The 22,965-nt window shown below is 33.5% G+C and overlaps 3 protein-coding genes across 5 annotated transcripts; 1 reads left to right on the forward strand and 2 right to left on the reverse strand.

Moving 5' to 3' along the window:
- The first annotated feature begins 3,407 nt into the window (after window positions 1-3,407).
- Window positions 3,408-4,993, forward strand: LOC111393291 (iridoid synthase-like). Its single transcript, XM_023018753.1, has 2 exons — window positions 3,408-3,618; window positions 3,730-4,993. The coding sequence occupies exons 1-2, from the start codon at window positions 3,577-3,579 to the stop codon at window positions 4,864-4,866; spliced, it is 1,179 nt and encodes a 392-aa protein (XP_022874521.1). The 5' UTR covers window positions 3,408-3,576; the 3' UTR covers window positions 4,867-4,993.
- Window positions 4,994-5,590: 597 nt separating this feature from the next.
- Window positions 5,591-7,839, reverse strand: LOC111393293. Its single transcript, XM_023018755.1, has 2 exons — window positions 6,142-7,839; window positions 5,591-6,064 (listed from the first exon to the last, which is right to left on the reverse strand). The coding sequence occupies exons 1-2, from the start codon at window positions 6,533-6,535 to the stop codon at window positions 5,739-5,741; spliced, it is 720 nt and encodes a 239-aa protein (XP_022874523.1). The 5' UTR covers window positions 6,536-7,839; the 3' UTR covers window positions 5,591-5,738.
- A 125-nt stretch (window positions 7,840-7,964) lies between these two features.
- LOC111393292 lies at window positions 7,965-11,681 on the reverse strand. 3 transcript variants are annotated; one of them, XR_002702386.1, is made up of 6 exons: window positions 11,262-11,681; window positions 10,963-11,077; window positions 10,140-10,787; window positions 9,852-10,032; window positions 8,426-8,550; window positions 7,965-8,281 (listed from the first exon to the last, which is right to left on the reverse strand). XR_002702386.1 is itself a non-coding variant. In XM_023018754.1 (5 exons), exons 1-5 carry the CDS (start codon window positions 11,336-11,338, stop codon window positions 8,525-8,527), a joined length of 1,047 nt encoding a protein of 348 aa, XP_022874522.1. In that variant the 5' UTR covers window positions 11,339-11,681; the 3' UTR covers window positions 8,012-8,524. The 3 variants fall into 3 exon arrangements, 1 of the variants encoding a protein (XP_022874522.1); XR_002702384.1 differs by having other exon boundaries at window positions 8,012-8,344; XM_023018754.1 differs by having other exon boundaries at window positions 8,012-8,550.
- Between the last annotated feature and the right edge of the window lie 11,284 nt (window positions 11,682-22,965).

Raw genomic sequence — 22,965 nt, forward strand, 5'->3', positions numbered from 1 at the left:
ATTTATACTCCATGATTTTAAAATAGTGTTTTCTATTCATAATTCTGAAATTATAAAGTTCTATTGGAAATATATATGAATGTGATATGTAACAATTGGAATTTAGTTTGAAAATTAGAAGACCGTATCCCCAAAATTAAAACCATGTATTATATTTCCGCATAGTACATTCAAACATTTCAAACACTACTATGCATCCACGTTGTTTAGTTTTGATGTTGATATGAAAATCGAGCAATTGCCCAGAAAGCAAGCATTGGCCAAGAACTCTAAGATTGAGAATGCTAGTATGTCGCAGAGTTTGTGACGCTAGCTAGGATAGTGATTATCTTATTGGCTTGTTGTAGCAGGTGATTCGCAAGAAAGAAATAATAGAAAACGCCCAAAAATCAGAGAAAATACTATGAAATCAACTCAATATTATTAATAATGCAGAATGACCAAAATTAACCCACAAGCCGGATTAAATAGTTGCGAAATACGAAATTATGGAAAAATTACCAAAAATGGCAAAATCCCGAAATTTTACCAGAATAAAATATTAAGTAAAATAAGTAGGTTGCCAAAATTTTGGCTCAATTCAAATTTTCTAACATATGGAAAAAAGGAAACGAAATATTACCAAAAATAGCAAAAAATAACTTAAAATTGAATTTTGGAAAGGAAAACATAGCTCGGTAGCCACGACGTGCACGCCGAAGAGAGCTTTCCGGATTGGAGTCATAATAGCGATTCTGATAACCGTAGCCAAAGTTATGGCCAAATTACCAAAGACGCGTCAAATTTCCCCAATTAAGGAAATAATTGCCATTCACTTTTCATCTTTGCGCCGATCCGCCATCTCATGGTATCTCAGCGCCATCATAGTGCTGTCTGACAAATCAGCATCACTCGACTCGAATCCTCCTGCATCAGTTTGTATAAGTAGTCAAACAGGAATGCGCCACAAGGTATATCTAGCATTTTTTATTTGGGTGAATCATGTATCCATAGGGTAGAAAATAATAATGACGAAGAGGCGTTGTCCAATGATGTGCCTACTTAGTCTCAGTTGGCTGAAAGTGAGTAAGAAATATATGCAAGTGCAAAAATTGATCTGAAAAAGAACAAAAAATTACACATTTAGTAAAGTGATTCGTGAACGAAAAATTACACATTTCGAATTGAATGTATATGTAGTTGCAGCAACTTCTTGAAACTTGAATTATAATTCATTTTACGGTCTGAAACATACATGTACAAACAGAAAAAAAAATGAAGGAATGATTACCTTCCTGCAAAAGGGATAGCTTCTTGATGGATAGGTATAGTAGAAAACAATGAGAAGTCTGACTATCTCCACATACACAATGGGATATGGTTTGCCCAGTTTTGATTTTTGGAATTCTGTATGCATTAATTTGGGAAGGATAATAACGAATAATCAACTTAATCATAGAGTCATTTAAAAAATTTCAGTTACAAAAACTGTTTTAGTCTATATTTAGTATATAGAATTTCTTAAAATATTTACCATATCACAAAGTATTACTCGAATTATAAATGTCACATAGTAAATCTTGAAATTTCGTAATGATGTAGATACGAAATTTTCCCAATTCTAACCACCAACGAAATCGAAAGCTGACCATGCACCTTAATCCATGTTTGGTGAGAATTAAATCTTGATTTTAATTGAAGTCACAATCAACAATTAATTTCTATAATATATTTCAGGAAATCCACAAATTTTCAATCTCATATTTTAACAATTTTTATCAAAATCTACTAAAATTCTAATTTTAATCCCTATCGAACAGAGGGTAATTGTCAGAGTAAGGTTGTCGTGATCATCTTCCCACCAATATATATGAATTTTAAAAGTTGAGTCATTTAGTCTGGCATTAAATATGAATAAACTCTTCTTAATGTTGTATTTTCTTCTTCTCTTCTATCTCTCATTTATCTATTTTCTTTAGTTATTCACTAGAGCAATTAGGATCTGATGCTTACGATTTCGATAGCCATAACAGTGATTTGGAGGAGATCTCTCAAAAAGTGTTTAGTGCCCATTTCGATCAACTCTCCATCATCTTTCTTTGTCTTCTTCTAATAAAAATAGAACTTGACGTTATCTGTCGTAAATGATCCTTTGTACGTTGGAGATCATATTTTCACGCTACCTTCAAAAAATTTATAATGCTCCATATCTTCATATTGAATTGGTGAGATTCACTTCAAAGTCGCTTGGAGCATGTTTGGCTAATCTTATAAGTTTACTTATGAGTAAATTTTACACTTAAAAGTATTAGAAAAGTAAATCCTGTTACTTTAAAGATAATTTCACTTTTTCTTTACAAACTAAAATGGATTTTCATTTGCTTTTTGGTTTCGAAGTTTGAGATACTTTTGTTTTATATGGTGCATGCGATGCATGAGGGATTTAATTATTCATACATGAAATTCCATTTAATTTGTAGCCACAAAATTTTGGTCTGAAGAATATAATTTCATAAATTCTAAATCATGCTAAAGGACAAAACAAAGATTTCTGTCCTATGGGCTGTGTATAACGTAGATAAACTTCGTAATATTAAAATAATTCATGCGATCCACGCTTGTATAAGAAAGAAAACAGCGTGAAGCGAAAAAATTGAAGAATGCAATATTGCAATAGAATTTCAAGAATTGAAAATCATCACTAATTAAGTCTATGCTGATATATAGAAATTTGATTCACAAATTTGTTAATTTTATCATCACAACAAGTTACCATATTTGAATTTCTATCTCTTATGTAGGGTTCATAGCGACTGTATTTTTCATTTTCATTCTTACATTAATGGGAAACAAACGGGGCCTAAATTTTCTCAGTTCTCAACCCTTTTCTTATAATTGAACGACAATCATCAATAACAACAACATTTCTAATTTATGTTAATTCTACGAGCGTCTAAAAATTTGAAGTGCGATATGCAAGGGGCCCAGCAATAATTTAACGAAGATCCGTTATTGTTATTCAAGATCAATTGGGCAACTATAATAAAATGATAATGGCCAACTTTTTCCTTTTAAAAGTTGCATACTAGCTTGCTACTAGACCAATCGATTGGGGATCAATTATTCAATTTTCTTGAAAAGTTGCCGGTCCCTATCCATAATAGGAAAATGCTTATTGTACATCTTTATTTACAAATTTTTTTATAAATTGATGAGGTGACGATAAATTGAACTAAAACCATCATTAACTCTTCACCCCTTAAATGGTTGCACTTATGTAACATGGGTTAATGACAAAAATAAAATTTGAAGAATTTTTTTTATTTGGTTCGTGAGATTTTGACTCGGTCAAATCTCATCACAACATATATTGGTAAACAAATTTATAAATGATGATGCACGTGTAGTACAACCTCCTATATATATTGCAAAATAGGAAATATACAATGATATGTAGCATTACTATACATTATATAATATCATATGTGTTTGTGTATTTATATATGCTTCAACTAATGCTTCTATAGAAATTCTGTAAAACCAGTTTCTACTTTCTAGTACCCCTTAGCCAATACACACTTGAAGCTATCCTAAACCATGAGCTGGTGGTTCAACAGATCTGTCAATGGTTGTAAACAGGCATGTAGTTCTTGTTGATTCATATCATAACATTTTTTCTTATCAGATGAATTAATTTCCTCTTTCATGTCCCTTTTGTGGCATTCCTTAACTTTTTCTTGTGATTTGCAGAAGAAAATTCAAGAAAATGGAGTTCAACAACAACAGAATGGAGATATCCAAAGTTTTAAGAGTGTTGCCCTAATAGTTGGTGTCACGGGCATAGTTGGCAGCAGTTTGTCTGAGATTCTTCAATATACCGACACCCCTGGCGGCCCATGGAAGGTCTACGGTGTGGCCCGCCGCCCCCGGCCGACGTGGTTAGCCAAAAGCCATGTTGAATATGTCCAATGTGATGTTACAAACACAGAAGAAACAATTTCCAAGATTTCTTCTCTAACTGATATTACTCATATTTTCTATGTTTCTTGGATGGGAAATGAAGATTGTAGCATGAATGCTGTCATGTTCCAAAACATCCTTAATTCAGTCATACCAAATGCTCCAAATCTCCAACATATTTGCCTCCAAACTGGAAGCAAACACTATATTGGACTGTTCGAAACGGATACACCAGAATCACACGACACACCATATTCCGAGGACTTAGCTCGACTGAAGCAACCGAATTTCTATCATAATCTTGAAGACATTCTCTTTGAAGAAACGGCGAAAAAGGGCTTAACATGGTCGGTCCACCGGCCTGCACTAATTTTTGGTTTCTCCCCATGTAGCCTGATGAATATTGTTAGTACTCTTTCTGTTTATGCTGCAATTTGCAAGCATGAGAACAAGCCTTTAGTATATCCCGGATCGAAGGCTTCGTGGAATTGTTTCGTAGATGCTGCAGATGCCGAGTTGGCTGCCGAGCATCAGATATGGGCTGCTGTCGATCCAAACGCCAAAAATCAGGCTTTCAATTGTACTAATGGAGATCTTTTCAAGTGGAAACATATATGGAAAGTTTTGGCCAATCAATTTGACTTGGAGATGGTGGGATATATCGAAGGAAACGAGCAAGTTAGCATGGAGGAATTGATGAAGGATAAGGACTCCGTGTGGGACGAGATTGTGAAAAAGAATAATTTGATGCCTACTAAGTTGAAGGAAATTGCTGCATTTTGGTTTGCTGATATTGCATTTTGTCTTGAGAATGTGCTGAGCAGTACGCACAAAAATAGGTTGCATGGTTTTATGGGGTTCAGAAATACTTATACATCATTTGTTTCTTGCATTGATAAAATGAGGGCTTATAGGTTTATTCCTTGAAGAAGTGTGTTTTGTACTTGATTTGATGATGCTTTGTGTTTTGAGTGTAATATAAAGCAAGTAATGACTTGTCGATCACCAAACATTTCAATCAAAACAATGGTGTTTACCCGTTTTTAATGTATTATTCAAGGATTGTTTGTAGCTAATCAGCTCACAATGGGCAAGATAACAATTGTCCACCGCATCAATGGTCAAATCGTATTTTTCTACTTTTCAAAAGAAAAAATGTTTGACTTGTTGATGTGACAACATCACATCATCGAGCATTATAACTTATATGTATTGTGGACTGGAGATCATTTCTACTATTTGTAGTTGTTAAACTACATCAGTGTAAGCAATCGTTGGATGTCAATTAGCATATGTATTCTTCAAAAACAAAAAATCCCAAAATATCAATAGAAACTACTCTATATTTTATACTTAGTACTCTCACATATTAAGGTGTTCTTAAGTCAGCTAGAGCTAGAACTGTACTCGGAAACTTTCCACTAGCAAGCAATTGGCTTTTCTGTAGGGATAAATGTACATGTCGTCACTAAATATTTTACAAAAATCTATTTTGGTTACTAAATTTCAGATATTTCAACTTCAAGTTGGCTACTAAACTTAAAATTTGTTATAATTTAATAACTTTTATCTGTGTAATTAGTTCGACTAACAGAAAAATTGACATGATGGTCCAATCATATGTTTACTAGATTGCCAAGTAGACTCTTCATTAGTATAACTAACGAATATGGACTGGATGGCCAAATTGTAACAAATGTTTATACAAGTACATGAAACTTTGCTAAAAACAGACACTTTTGGCCCAAAAGTACATGCTAGAAGCAGGAATTCGACACATTTGAAGTAAAATGATTCAGTCAATAAACATAAAAAAGTGCCACAAGTAGCAAGATCCTCAGTTGCAAACATATTTTCATATCTGCAGCATATGCTGATACATAATCCCAGCGATCAGGAATGCTCAACTTGGGGACAGTATTACTGTTTAAAGTTGGTTCCCCGTCGACTATGGTAGAATTACCTGGCGTCGAATTTCGGGGAATTTCTCTAACTTTTGGAGGCAATGGCACAAACAAATCATTCGACACAGAAGGCGGTGGCATCAGCACCGACACAAGACTAGCCGGTGGCCGATTTAGAGCCGGCACTTGAATCCCTGGCGCAGGGAGCTCAGTAAACGAATCTAAATCCAAAATCATCATATCAGAGACAATAAAAATAATCTCGATCATGTAAAAAACCTTAAAGTTCAGAACTTACCATGGCATTGAGAAGGCATTGATATGTAACAGTTCGACATGAGAAGTGAAATTTTGGTAATCAATAGAGGATTAGAAGGGCCTAACAAGGAGCACAAGCAGTGATAGCCAGCTTGAACAGCTTGATTAAGGTTTACGCAACAAGAATCAAGAGAGAACAGAGCGTTCCCCGAATCCAAGCAATGCTGAAGGTCTATTCCCCCAAAAGAACATTCTTTCCCGTGGCAATTCACCATTGAGGAGTATAAAGAAACTAGAAATGTTATATTCCAAATAAACCTATAGAAATTCATTCCTATTTGCCCTTCAAATGGTGGTAATAATGTCAAAATGAGCTTTCCAAGTAACTTTATAAACATTTTTGGCACAAGAAGTGACATTTTCTCTTTGTGCATTTTGCATGTTTATGACCTACCCTTGGTTCATCAAAATCTTACATTTTGTCTATCTACCAAAATCAATGGATTTTGAAGGGAACAAAATCACACATTTCGAATTTAGTCTTTCTTTGATATGCATATGACTCAAGTCAAAACTCAGTGTGTCAGATTCATGAAATAACAATGGCTAAATTGTTTGTACAATTCTCTATATGACTACCAAACTTTGAGCATTTTTTTTTCCCTTTTTCTTAATTCTATTCAACTTATAGTTATTAATGTATCAAAGCATCTTCTTCACTTGCTAGTTTCCCAATTAACCTAACAACGTTTACATTTTTTCGAAGTTTTGCAGTCAATAGTACACACATTATATGCTGAACATTGGTGGCATCAACTTAATTGAACTGAGTCATATCATGTCAGTTTAAGGTTCCTAAGAATCTTCTCATTGACTTTGTCCTAGCTTGGATTTTGTAATGGACCGAAATCTTGACCCACATGCCTCGCCTATATATATATATATGTGTGTGTGTGTGTATGTGCAAGTCATTGGCATTAAGGTAAACACTCGAACCCTAGCCAAATTTATTTTCACTTTTCTTTCCTGCACAAGTCATTTATATTTTTTGGCTAGTGACTTGATCATCGGAGTGTAGACAATCGTCAGACCATTATTTGAACCGATGCCCTTTGCACCTAACGGGGTGTTATTATACAAGTGACGTATAGGTGAAGAAGGAATTGGCCTGGGAGCTTGATCCTATAGAATTTTGAGGTCAACAAATAAGAAGACGGCACCTGGACAGCAAGGCCAAACATGACACTGGACCAAATGTATTTTTCATTGTTATATTTGCTTAGTTTTAAAAATAATAACAAAAGAAATATTAGGTGAACTGTTGGCAGAAAGCAAAAAGCTCAATGCCACAAGCAGATCTCTGCAAATTGCCAAAGATGCTTTATGAAGTTTGGACAGTGCCATTCAAACTGCATCTCCACAATGGCTTAGGCGGGCTAGAAAGGAGGGTGGTCGGCCTATGACACGATCCATGTCAGTGCATCCTAGACGGCCGGTGCAGCCTGACCCAAGTGCACAACTTAGACTTTATTCTGAAGAATCAACCTATCCAGTTAGAAAATTGGTAATGGAGTTGAACCCCTTGAATAGACATGAACAAATGCCAAAACTACACTGAGAGATGCTATGTAACTAATTTTTTCATGTCTCAAAAAGATCTGTAATGTTGATTCAAGCTGATGATTGTAAGGATTTCACCAAATGAAATGGTGAGAGTAGAATTTACACAATCCACCTCATGTTTATTATCCACACCATATTACTACATCACAACAGTCCAAAATTTATCAAACAAAATAAAACAAATAAATAAAAATAATAACAGCAGCAGCAGCAATTAAGAAAAATTAAACATATCTTCTGTTACCCAATAATTCACTTGAATATATGCACTCATATGCAATCTTCCCTCCAAGAGTACAAGGAAATTGACCATTAATACAAACAAGAATCGACAATAAACATAAGGACTATTATTTTTTGAACTTCCAGTACATTCCATCAATCGACAGTACAACAACACGAAGAAACTGCAGCTGGAAAAGTGTAAAACATCATCTGGTAAGTGGAATTAATCAAGTTTCAGACTTCTCTATCGAATTCAAACCTGAATAGAGGTAATCTCCTATTCCCGAAAATCCGACATACTATTCCCGAAAATCCTACCTAGTACAACATAACTGAGACAAACAAAACTGATTCACAATGAAGAGACGAGATGAGGGAGGTGGTACATGGTGTACCTGGAAAAGTTACTACTCAATTCTGAGTACAAAATTTATTTACGAGCAAAATATTGCTAAAAGATAGAACACAATACATACCTATGTCACGTGATGCCATACAGGATAACCCCAAACCTCTTTAACGTTTTCATCCCTTATTAATTGATCAATAAGAATGAAAAAGTTATTAGCTCCTCCTCAGACTGCACGCAGTGCCAATAAAACTGCAGAATAAATAAAGTAAAAGCATGAGAAAGCTGATATTTCAATGCATGTTATTTATTATTATCAACAGAACCCCATAGCCAAGTTTTATAACAAAATTTAGCCCCCAAAACATAATTGGTTTCAGTATTCCATGCTATGAAACAAATATTTGAAAATGTATAGCCATATAGTAACTCAAGCATGCGAGGTAAAATTCAAGGAGCGCAGCAGTTTCTTCTCTTTACAAGTAAAACAATAAGATTTCCAAATTGGTGTCCACTTCAATGTAGTGAACTTGCTAATTATCTGTTCCTTATTTCTTTTGGGTGATTTTCAAAAGGTTATGGAGGTGGGGGAAGGAGTGTGTGAAAGAGATGATGTTCCTTTTTTCTTTATTTTTAGTTTAATTGAACTTGGAATTTTTATTTTATTCATCATATTTAGGCCTTGTTTGGCCCAAATTTTCTAGAACTCAATTTTTTTCCCAAATTCATTATGAACAAGAAGCATTCAACATGTGCACCAAATCCAAGCAATCATCCAAACTTAAGGATTACTGCAGGGTTGATGAAGATGATCCATCTAATCAACGAAGCTGTCCGTATAGATGAAAAAGTGGTGGAATTGTTGGTGCTCTCAAAGATGAAACTTGGAAATTTCAAAATTTAGAGAGCAAAACGAGGGGTGCAGGGCAGGAAATTGCAAGGACTGTAAGACTGACACATCCCGTTTCGATCCACCGTGATCAATAATTGATCCAAGTCGAGCTCGAGACTATAAATTGAGCACTTATTGGGAGCCAACCCATTCTTCTAACACTTAAATCTTTAGTTTTTAGTTATTGCATTGCGTAGAGAAAATAGGACTGCATTATACACTTAGGCACATTGACCAAGTTATAAACAATTTGTAACTATGCAATCACAAGGCACTAAAGGAAGCAAAAGCATCTGCAACATTGATCCTCAAGAAGAATTGAAACTCCGCAGCTACTATGTGAAAAAAATAAATAAATAAATAAATAAAATCCAGTTTATTATGATCCCAATGATGACAATGTCATGTAACCTTAAAATGTTAACAAATCTATTTCAGACGTGAATAAAACTTTCTAGCTGCAGCACAAAGGAGAAAAATATATAAAGAATTGGTCCTAAACCAAATATTGATAACTCAAAGAAATAAAAGTTTATTTAAGTCAAAAGAAAGAACACCAGCATGCATTTTAAGACTTAAATTTTACTTCTAGAGAATGGGTAACATAAAAGTGAAAAATGACTATCAAATTGAAAGGAAAAACTACAATTATCAGGCTCACCAATCAAGCAGAGGAGGAGAATAATTGAGAAAATAATTTGAACAGGTCGACTGTACTGCATATGATATTGGGACCTCCGAAATAGTCTCTGGATGGTACCATACCAACCATACAGTTGCTTCTCATAATCATCACATCCATCAAGGCAACTTTTATTCCTTTCACATACTGCGTTGATATTCTTCATAGAAAATGTAGATTCTGTCAGGACTAGCGCAATACACTAACCAGAAACAATTTAAGACATCTGAAGAACAGTTTCAGATATAAACAAGGAAAATCGCATACTTTGGTCAAATTTTGAGAACGAGGTAACATGGTATCAGCTTCTTCATGGCAGTCTGAAATCTTTAACTTCCTGTAGCCATTCTTTGACCACTTCAAATGAGACATAGAGGACTCCATGGTATTTAAAAATCCTGAAAAACTGGGTATCTTTCTAGGCAGCAGATCAGGTTTTGGATTGGATGAACTATGAGGTAAAGAATCATCAGCAACTGCAATCTTCCAGGAACCAATGTCAGCACCAGCACTAGCTGTCCTCCGATGTTGCTGTAACTTCTCTTCCTTAGACTCCACCTGACCCAATGCCACCAAGTGAGACGAACTCATGCACTCTGGCATTGACTGTTTACCTGTCCCTTCTGAGTTTTCTGATACTTGGCCCCCACCATGAACCTTTTGGGAGATTTTATCTGTGAAAGCTGAAGATGGTCCTGAAAGAAACAGAGCAAGCTCTTCGTGTTCTCCTTCATCTAATCGCAGCCAGGGCAATGGCGGTTTGCCCTGAGAGACTGCTGTTTCTTTTAAAAAACTTTCAACCTTTGACAATTGACTCTCTATCGCAATTACAAAATCTCGATGCCTATCTTTTGCATCGTTAGCTGAATTTGAATTAGTATAACTCGACCTAACAGCTCGCTCAAATTGCTCCAACTGCATTAATCAAGGACATCAGCAACCTTTTCATAACTACATAGTAGGATAATGTTATAAACATAAATTTCCCGATATAAAAATCAAAACTCGACAATATCCGGATGTGAGTTATTTTAAATTTGTTGCTATATTATATGCGTGTCAATACATTTCACTTAATGTAGGTAACTACCTGCCATTTAGCAGTGCCAAGAGATGTTTGGAGATCTCTTCGGAGTTCAACTGCATTCCAAGCCCCAGAGGTGTCCTTCCTTGCATGAATCCAAGTTCTATAAGTCGATTCCATCCTGCAAAAAGTATCAGAGAAAAGTTAATAATATTATACTGTAGAATTCCATTTTATTAAAAATGCAGTCACACCATAAAACATAGATCATTCGAGCAAACCGAAATTTAATCATTTCACAACAATACAATTTACATTTCTGAAATATTGATTCAAAGAAAAATTTAAAACAGAGCTTCTTATACCTGTCGGTCGATTCCTGGACCTCTTCAGCAGCAGAGAAAAAGGGATCTTTTTCCCATCTATCGAAATTCGATGCCATTTTCCCAAAAATGTGCAGATTTTTTAATTAAAAATACAAATTTAGATCCAAACAAACACCGTTTCACATAGAATTACGAAAATGAGGTAAAAAGCCCTAGCAATCTCGCAATGAAGCCTATTACAAAATAATAATATAGGGATGAAATAAATATTCCAAATGAACAAAGATCATATAGTTCAACAAATGAAAATCATAAAGATCGATTTAAAATTTAGAGAAGACTAGCAGAAATGTATATTTCCCTGGATTTTTGTTATCTATTAACGGAAGTTTGAGATTTGGCGTGCCGTCGCGGTTAATTTTCGACATATCAACGTTCTAATAATTAGGCTTAATCAGGTGGACTTAGGCTCGATACTTTGCAAAAAAAAATTCAAGGGTCTTAAAATTCACTCACGAGGTGACTGAATTTTAAAAATTACTCCACTCATCACTAAATTTTGCGAAAAAATTTCACGAAATCACTAAACTTTGTAAAAGATTTTCTAAGAGATTACTAAATTAGTGACTCCCGAAAAACTTTTTATAAAATTTAGTGATGAATGAGGTAATTTTTAAAGTTTAGTAAATACGTGGAAACCTTTTTGCAAGGTTTAGTAATAACTTGGATAATTTTTAAAATTTAGTAACCCTGTATAAATCTTTTACAAATTTTAGTAACATTTGAATTATTATCTCGACTTAGGCATGTCCAAAGGATACACCAAATTCAACTATTCAAGTGCTCTCCAATGTGGCATCAAAGTTTGCACCATTTGACATCATACAATTCGCTTCACACCATTTTGCATCAAATGGCGTAAAGTCAAATTTATCATTTTCTTTCATTAAATGCAATCATCGTTCATTAAGAATATAGAGCCTATTTGGGAGTGATTTTGAGAATTGATTTTTTGACCGTTAGAGAAAAGTGGGGGTCCAATTGTGATAGAAGAAATCAAATATGACGGTTATAATAATGAAATAACAGTCAAAAAAATAATTTTTTAGGAGAAAAAAATCATTTCCAAACAGACAAAACGAATTATTTTTTTTCCCGTGGATTTCGCAAATCTATTATCTTGTATGGATGTCACGGCAAACTATTTTTATATAAATTGGTTGTATTTGTTAATTTTTAAGATTTGGGAGTTGCTAGTCTCTGTCTACAATTTACAATCAGCAATATATAAAATGAGTAGTATCCCAACTTTATTGAAGAATACCGCACTACCACATATATTATTATTATTATTATTATTATTATTATTATTATTATTATTATTATTATTATCTAACAACAGTGCTTGCAAATAATATTAATCTACATTATTATCAGGTTAAAAAAAAAAAGTGTGCATTTGTGATAAACATTGATTTTCTCATTTTACCCTTAAAACTTTTTATTCTTTATCGACAGTGTCTTTATTAAATCTTCCTAGTTTACATTTATAGCATCAACTCAAGCATTAAATTATTATTCTAATATTTATATTTGAATTTCATTTAATCACATTTTCATTTGGCATGAGAAAAGAAGAAAAAACTAAAATTCACGGGCCATTGCATTACATGTAATTGGTTTAAATAGTTGTTTTATTAGTTGATGACGCGAAAATCTATTGAAAAATCTTGATTTCGGATTCAGAAAACTACTAAACGAACGCCACCCAGCCTCAGCTCAACCCAAAACTCCCACAATCGGTTACCACAAGTTTCACTCCACAAAAAAGACTCTAGTGGTGGTGGTATGCAATATCACAAGGAGGGGAAAAGAAGGAAGACACCAATAACTCAAGTAAAGCCCTCAATAGCAATGAATCGGCTGCCTCTCTCTCTTTTCTTCTCTCTATTGCACTCCACACACACACACACACACACAAAACACCTGGGAGGGGATGGATATATAATGGATTAATTTAGATTAACAAATGAGCCAAAAGGTAATTGGGCTGACAATCCAAACCACAAATAACCAAGTAATGAGCTATTAATATATCACCACCAATGCAAAGTCACAACTTGGGCCATCAAAAAGTGTTGATCGTTTTCGAGTCAAGCCAAGTTTATAGTGTCGATAAATTATCCGTCAACGGTTTTAAATCATCGCCAGAATTTATTGGGTTTCAAAATCCAACAATTGACATTAATATTAATAAGAAAAGATTGAAGTTTAATAATTTAAGAATGAAGAAAAAATTGTAATTTCTTCCTTTAATTAATAAATATTACATGGTTAATATGGATGAGAATTTACATAATATCAAGTGGACAGTATTTTTCGAAAAAAACAATTGCGCAAATTAAACTATGTGAAAACCTACTTATGTTTGCTACAACCATCTCAACTTCTCAATTTATATCATCTTTGTAGTCTTTTAGGGCCCGTTTGATAGTGATTATGAGAATTGATTTTTTGACTATTAGAAAGAAGTGTGAGGGCCACCTGTGAGTGAAGAAATCAAAAATGACTGTTGAAATAGTGAAATAAAGGTCAAAAAATCAATTTTTTGAAGTGATAAAGAACTATCAAACGGGGGCTTAGTAAGTTTCATGGCCGATTTTGCATAGAGATGAGTGAGGCTAGTGCTTCAAGCCCATCATTAGAGGGGCCTCAAATTTTAGCATATTTCCCTTTTTTTATGGGCAAATTAGGTTCTGTATCCTAAAAAAATTAACTAAATTGATTAATATCCTATTAATCAATTAAATCATTTTACAACATAATTAATGCGTTATAAAACTTCTCAAACCCCCAAACCCTTGAACAGATGTATAGCAGAAACCCCAAACCATAATCCCATCACTAATCTATGAACCAACAAGAGGATCAAATGGTGGGTCATCTGATGGTTGGTCAATTCCTCCATTCTCTGAGCTCACGACAACTTGGAAAGAGAGATGATCTTTTGATAGTGAAGACTCTGGCTTCAGTCGGGACAAAATAACCAGATCAGCTGAACGAAATTCAGGATCTCCATTATTTGATTTCCAAAGTTGTGGTGTTTGTGCAACGCTTTTAACTGAGAGATCCTCGTTGGGCAGCCAAAAAATAATGGCTACCGATGAACCTGGCGTGGTTGCTGTGTTTGACTCGTGGACATACTTACCATGCTAAATGCTTGGAGTATATGACACCTGAGATCAACAAATACAACCCGACTTGCCCTTTCTGTAATTTTGGGAAGAAGCGGAGTATGAAGATGTCTGAAAAGGCAATAAAAGCTGAATTGGATTCAAAGGCTAGAAAGCGATCTAGGAACTTTGTTGTTGACAGTGATGATCTCATTTTTGTTTGATCATCATGAATGCAGTGAGAATGAAGGAAACGGTCCCAAAATGAGTTCAAGTTCTAGCATGAAAGCTCATCAAGATGCCTTTCTTGAGACATCATTTCTCATTTGGGACGAAAGGACATAAATCCTTGTCCGATAATCATTCTACTCGAAGGAAGGGATTTTTTTGGTTAAAATCTAGCAAGGAATGCACTTCTTGATGAATTTAATGAAGTAAGTGCCGTTCTTTCTGCTACTTAGAAAACTGGGCAAACTGTTATTTCTTAATCTTTGTTGTGCTTTCAAATCAGTTCTTGGGTGTATATGAGAAGATCAATCTCCATGCCGAAGTTCTGGCTAGATGTCTAAAACTTTCCTATCCTTTTCTCTACAGATTCTTCCACAGTTTCATCTTTCTCTACTACCATTTTTTGACGGTTAACATGAAGGAAGATATAGGACATGGTCATCTTCGTAGATGATGGATATAGTAGTTATTGAAAATATTGTAAAGAATTGGGGATTATACAAATTTTTTTAATGTGTAACCTTTTTTAATTCGATACTTTTTTAAAAATTTCTGTCACTTTTTTTAATTTTTGTCATATTTTTTGAATTTTTGTCACTTTTTTAATGTTTGACACTTTTTTCTATCACATTCTTGATTTCTGTAACTTTTTTTGTGACAAACGTCACCTTTTAATAAAAAAGTGACATTATATGTCATTTTTTAATTAAAAATAAAAGTGACACTTAACATTTGATTTCTATACTCCTCACTTTTTTGAATCAGCGTAACTGTTTTTAATTTGTGCCACTTTTTCTAAGTTTCTGTCCTTTTTTTTTTTTTTTTTTAATGTTTGTCACTTTCTTTAATAATTCTCACTTTTCGAATTTTTGTCACTTTTTTTTAGTGTTTGTCATTTTTTTTAATCTTCTTTTTGAAATTTCTCTCACTTCTTTTAGTGACAAACATCACTTTTTAATTTAAAAAGTGACATTGTATGTATTTTTTTTAATAAAAAATTGATAACAAACTTTCAAAAGTGACACAAAAAGTGACGCAATTTTGATTAAAAAAAAAGTGTCATTGTGTCAACTTTTTAATTTTACACAGTATGTTTTACCTTTAAAAAACTTTTTATATGATTTTTCAAAGCACTCCTAATTTTAAGAGTATTTTTATAAGTTGCCTTTTTTTATTTAGTAAATTAGGTTCAGTGAGTTTTTTTTTTTAAATTAAAAATCTAATAAATTAGGTCCATTCCATTCCATTTATAAATAAGTCCTAATAATGTTTTTGAATTATGGGATCTATTTCAAATGTAACAAAAGGAGACAAGCAGCGTAGAAGTTCCTAAACGCATGTTGCAATAATTACTTAATTCCACTCAACTTGTTCATTATATAGGTAGCATTCGATTTATTTGCTTAAAATAAGAGAAGTGTTACTTGACTCGGGCAAAAATTAACATAGATCATTAAATAAGAGTAAAGTCAAGTCCTTAGCGACATGAATTTCAAAATTTTGAGTTTTTGCTTAGCATGGTAAGCTGCTTTAGGTTGTTACATAAAGTCAATATTATAAGTAAATTTCTTCAAATAAAAAACATGGATATTGACGGTACTATATAATAAATGAAGAAACAAAAGCAATTGAACTGCTATAATATTTGAAGACAAATTTTTTTTAATCATATCATATCTTATCTCCAATCAACTACATAACAAGAAATATTGAATTCATTGACCATATCAATAATTGAGATAGAACTCTATAATACGATTTTGTATGCTTACTAAATTTTTGGAACCCAATTTATGATGTTCGCCTCAAGGCCCAAAAATCACATAATATGCATATAGATTGCAATTATGTGTGATTTGATTTTAAATTTTGAGCTTTTTTCTTTTCTATTTAGGTGACTAATGCATACGTGGTAGACACACTCGTATGTTCGACTCATTACTGTTATTATTAATATCTCTTGAATCTATATGCTCATTGTGCTACTAATGTGTATCATCATTTGACATCTGTGGATATTTCGAAAATGATATTTTAATTTCACCTACTTCAATGTAAATATATAGTATAATTATTTAATGTAATTATTATTATTCAAAAATTTCAAAAAAGAAAAATGGAAAAAATACAGTATTATTACAAAACAATATGCAATGCATATATGTTTAACTAGTTGTTATCCCCTATTAGGTTTTGCTAAAAATTAGTTATTCTGTAAATTATGATAAAAGTTGATAAAATATGAGGTTAAAAAGACAATACAGTTGTGGATCTCATGAAATGCGTGATTAAAATTAATTATTGATATTAATTTAATTTATCAATTTTTATTTATTTTTTTTAGTTAAAGCAAACAGGAGCTAGGAGTTGTAGGCAGTAGAGGTAGCTGGATAGAGCGTAAAGATAACGTGCACAAAGAGTTTCCACTTTGACGGTTTTGGCAACATTCTATTATATTCTATTTTTCTCTCTTATATTTTGAACCATACAATCTTTTATAAAATAATATTACACGTAAATCAAGAATTTTTATTTTATTTTCAACAACTCATTTTTCAAAAAAAATACCACTACACCAATTTTCATTTCTAGAAAATGGGGGCCAAACGGGGCTAAGCCCTACACTTGACGTTGTTCTAATTGGGTGGTGACAAGTGATTTTTGGGTTTTGTTGTAATTCTAATTGGACATATAAATGGTGACACAGTGGACCAAATTGTAAACTTGGTGGTGTCAGCAAGAATTACTAGCAAAGTTCGCACTATGGCCCGTAGGCCCATGTGAACTCCAATCCTTTAGAAATTCATGATGAAACAATTATAATAAATTTTTCTTTCTTTTCTTTTCAATCACATTTTTCAATAAAATAATATTACGAGTAGTTCGATTTTTTTTCCTTTTTTTCAACCACCTTTTTTTTTTTTCTCAAAAAGAACACTATTCCAAAATTATAATATTAAATAATTGGGGCCAAACGGGATCTAAATAGAAGGTCTAAACCACTTGGACACTTCCGAAATTAAGGCAATTAATTCACATGAACAATGTATTTCTTTCTTTTTGCTTCGTGATTAATAAATATTTTTTATCGTTTAAGCCAAAACCATGTTAACCTATATAACTCTGGAGAGTTGAGAGTCAAAAAGAGAAGGTATTTCTTTAAACCAAATTTGTTTTGAACCCCATATATATTTTAAAAGTAAAATAGTGCCGTAAATCAATATTTCTTGATACATAAGGATAAGTTTGGTGAGTCGTTCGAAAAAGGTGCATTCGTTGGAAGAGAAAGTACTTTGATATATATCTTGTGCACCCAATTTTATTTTATTTAAAAAAAAAAAATTTCATAATATTGGGTTGACAATGATCCCTCCCACAAATTTCACACACGTTTTCAATAATAAAATCGGACTACAATTTAAACTATTATCTAAGAAAGTGCTCCATGTACATAATTATCTACATAATGATTTTCATAATTACACGTGACAATAGATCCAACCTTTAATTCAAATCTCACACTTACACATCAACAAACAGATGATTGACACATCACATTACAAACACCATTATGTGCAATAGTTATATACAAGTAGAATTTTCCTTATTACCTAGTGCTGTATTTTATTGTATTTTGTTTTTAAAATATCTTTAAAAAATAAAATAAAAATTTAAAGAAACCGCTCATAGAGGTGTTTGCTAAGTTAAAATTTCTTTAAAATTTATAAATTTTATAAAAGTTAAAAATAAATCATTATTTTTTATAAGGCCCTTTCATTTTATGAAAAGCAATAGAGAAATTGAGTTTGAACAGGTCATAGATGATGTGAAGAAATTGCAACAATGGTAAAAAAAAATTAGAATCTATGTAAATCAAATTTTACATAATAGGTTCTATAATATCGTATGTCACTCTATAATTTGCCAATTTAAAATATAATCAACCTTTTTATTCAATCTTTTCCCTCCACATCATTCAATATAATCCATTATGTACCTTTTTATATACAAGTAGCATAATCCAAAAATTTGGATCTTGCTACATATATATCAAGTTTTACATAATAGGTTATATAATGCCACATATTACTTTATAATTTGCCCATTTAAAACACAATTAACTTTTTCATTTAATCTTATTACTTCATAACCACAAAGAAAAAAGTCATTTTAATTGTCTCTGTTTCTTTCAGAATTAATAAAGATTCACAGTTGCGAATCAACAATATTAAAGAATAAGACGGAAATCAACTGCAGCAGTTTCTAAGAATTCTGTAATGTAACTCCAAAGACCTTCACTGAACTGCAGTTTAATACTTTATACACAACATCAGCACCACCCTTTGTATACAAGTGATGTGCTGGTGCAGAAATTGACAATTGGAGATCCATTTTACAATGAGAATCACCTGTCTTATAGAGGAGATATTGTGAGCTGGTCCGATCATTCCCCAGCAGCATCAGCTCCAAGCTTTTCATATAAGCGATATATCAGTGTAGACTTCAACATTTGAGGCTCTCTCTCTAGCACAGCAATCACATCCTTAACTGATATGCTTCGAGCCACCCAGGGTGCAACTTGATTTCTTCCAACTCTCCTAATCTCTGCTGCATACCAAAAAGTAGGTGAAAATATTAAATCTGAATATCATACTTGGGCCAATTGCTACAACCAAAGCCACTGAGTCATCTATTTTAACACACAGGCCAAAGGTACTTATTCATATTATACAAGAAAGAAGAATCAATCAAAGCTTATTATTATTGCCAATAACTACATTATGTTGGGCCAAGTGTGTGATTGATCAAGCACGCTTTTCTTTCTCATCAATAGCCAATAAGGAAACTTCCAACCTATTTGAATTACATGTACTGCTCAGCAACTTAATAAGAGTCTGCTTGGTACTGCGAAAAAATAGGTGTTTATGTAGATCATTCTAAGAATTATAAGCCCTTTGAGCTCACGAGCAATTCCAAACACCATCTAAACCATATGTCGATGAGATTGTGAGGCGGCACAGAGATCTGACCAATATATGACTTTTACTTCACGATTTTGGAGAAATCAGCCACCAGAAAATAGTGACTGAATGTATAAAGATGGAAACACTCAACACTCGATAGGGAAATCGTATTGCCTAACAGGTACATCGAATGTATCCAAAAAGGCCAGATTTCATTCCATTAATAAATCCATGATCCAGGGGTCCTAATCTACATTAATGCCGTTGGTATAACTCAGGTAACCAATAATTAGTTTTAAGGCGGCACTAACTGGTTTTTAATGGTGATGCATCATGCTATAGCAAACTAAATATATTTAGTTATTTAGAAAGAAACAAACTCAATGATCCTGACAGGACTGTCTAACCTACAAACAATAATTATTTATATGCTCCATCATGTTGACACAACAGGACATGATTTTATCGCTGCACAATCTTACGAAAAAAGGATTCAGTTTAATTCCACAGGTGGCTTAAATAAATTTCATCTGACAAACCTTATAATGATAAAGCCAACAAATAACCTAGTGCTCGGGCAACTATTACAGCAACTGCATTTTCAAATCAGGATGTATTTTTCCTTATTAGACAAAAAAAAGTTTGTAATGATCGTATGAACTTTATCCATTAATAGTAAAGGATATAGCATGGTTATGAGGTACTACCATAGTAGCAACAGTTGAAGAGTAAGCCTCCACCCACAAAAATCGCTACATCATCAGGAGAAAAAGGTTTTCCACGTAGTTTTGGAATAGAGATCTATGAAGAGATTTATTCAAGAGAATCTTAAAGTTTACATCCAATCACGAACTACATGAAAGTTGCCTCTTTTTCATGGAGATTTACCTATCAGAGATGCATTAAGCCACCCTACACCACTTCTATTAACGCACTTCCAGTTTAGCGCTTTCTACATCTAGATCCCACTCACCTGTACTATTAACATTAAAATAATCACATTACAATAACCCAAACCCATACCCCTTCTCTTATGAATTTGACATGTTACTGGTAATCATCCTCATTTGGTAAATTATGACAAATCATCATAAAAATAATTTGCTCACTGGCCTAAAGGGATAGCAGCCTTCGGGCTTTGCTTGCCATTTACAAAATTCAGGCTTGGCCCGGGAAAGTTTGAAAAAATGAATTACTTAACCCTATAATAGGTACATCTGCTAGTTGAGCCTTTGAAGATACATAAGGTGTGCAAATCAAACCACTATCCAACTTCTCCTTTATGAAGTGTCTATTCACCTCGATGTGCTTAGCTCGGTCATGTTGTACTGAATTGTATGCAATGCTAATTGCTGATTTATTAACATAATAAAGTTTAATGGGACCATCCCACTTAATCTTTAAGTCTTCCAGGATGATCTTTAACCATAGCAAATCATGCTCCTTGTGTCATTTCTTGAAACTCAGATTCCGCACTCGATCTGGCCACCACATTCTTTTTCTTACTTCGGTTGAGAAGGTTGCCCAAAAGCGGTATATAAGGCGTACCCAGTAAAACTGACAAGTAAACCAGATATAGTGAATGGGGTTCTTTCTTCCATTAATTCGTGTCGAGTAGACCTTGTTGTTGTCAGAATTCTTAATTCATGAGTTGTAGGGAGGGATTTCTGCCCTTCTAAAAGGAACATCAGCTCTAACAATTCCGTCGCCGTCTACCAAAACGACTGGAAATGTTTCAAAAAAAGTAGGCAATGATCAGTACCAGTAAATAGGATAGAATGGAAGAAAGAACCCCATTCACTATCTAAAAATAAGCAAATCGATCCCTCTATTGTCTAAAAAGGGTACTGTTAATAATCCCGTAGGTACTGAAACCATTAAAGGTCCATTTACAGGTCAGGGTCATAAAGGCCTATATGAGATCCTAACAACGTCATGGCATGCTCAATTATCTCTTAACCTAGTAGATTTCTCGAAACAAACGAAAAGGAAACGAAAGATGAAACATAAATCATGGATCAACTAAGCCCTCTCGGGGAATCTTGGATCCGTTCTTTCAAACCAACAAAAAGATATTGAAGAAGATTATGCTTTCTTATCAGAATAAGATAAGACTGTAAAGAAAAGGATTCTTTTTGTAACCCTAATCCATTTTCATTTTGTCTGCACCGTGTTAATAGGTTTCCACTGAGAAAGGTACAAGATCTTGACGTGGACCTTCGGTCAACTACTGATCTAGCATAATCCAAATCAGTGTAGGCTTCAAGTGATAGTTCAGCATTTCTTCGATACAAGACACCACTCCTTGGAGTTCCTTTAAGATAATGTCATATCCTATAAGCCGCTTGTAGATAAACTTCTATTGGATTATGCATAAATTAAGTTAATATACTTATAGCATGGGCAATATCCAGCCTTGTGTGGGAGAGATAAGTGAGCTTACCAACGCGTCACCGATACATTTCTTTGTTAACCTCAATATCCTCTTCTGCTTCTCCGTGCTTATGATTCAGATCATTAGGTGTACTTGCCGATTGCCCAATGTTCCTTTAAGAGATCAAGAATATATTTCTGCTAATAGATGAAGATTCCATGCTTTGAATGAGCCACTTCGATGCCTATGAAGTATTTTAGTCTTCCAACTCCTTTATTCGAAACTCAGTAGTTAACTTGTTCTTTAAATCTTCTCTCTCTTGCTCGTATTCTCTCATTACTATGATATCATCGACATGCACTAAAAGAACAGCAACTCCCCCTATCTTTGAATGTTTTGATAAATAGTGTATGATCTCCTTGACTTTGCCTATAGCCTTTTGCAAACATTACCTTGGATAATTTCTCAAACTATGCTCTTGGTAATTGTTTTTAGTTCGTATAATGCCTTCTTCAATTTGCACATCTTGTTGTTTGATAGTCCTTTATAAAATCCTGGTGGCACCTTCACGTATATTTCTTCCTCGAGATCTCCATGTACAAATATATTCTTCACATCAAATTGTTAAGGTTGCCAGTTGTAATTAGCTGTTGAGACTAGAATTCTAACAGTATTCATTTTTGCCATTAGTGCAAAAGTTTCTTGATATATCACTCCATATATCTAAGCTCCTCTTTGATGGTCATCTAAAGAGAAATTAAGGAGAAATGATGTTTTGAATAGTGATTTTTTTAGAAAATGTATGGGTAAAAAGTATGAAAAGGTCTCGAATTTATGTGCAAACTATTGTGTAAATGTGGTTGAAAATGAGTTGGAGAAATAAAGAGAGCAAAATAAACCATTTAGCAATGAGCCTGGCTTTGTCTTTCCAGCGATCCATTGGCTTAGTATTTTACTAAGAAGATCCATTTGCATCCAACAAGCTTTTTCCTCTAGGTAAGTCC

This window comes from Olea europaea, chromosome 4 (assembly GCF_002742605.1).
Source record: "Olea europaea var. sylvestris chromosome 4, O_europaea_v1, whole genome shotgun sequence".
Classification (NCBI taxonomy): domain Eukaryota; kingdom Viridiplantae; phylum Streptophyta; class Magnoliopsida; order Lamiales; family Oleaceae; genus Olea; species Olea europaea.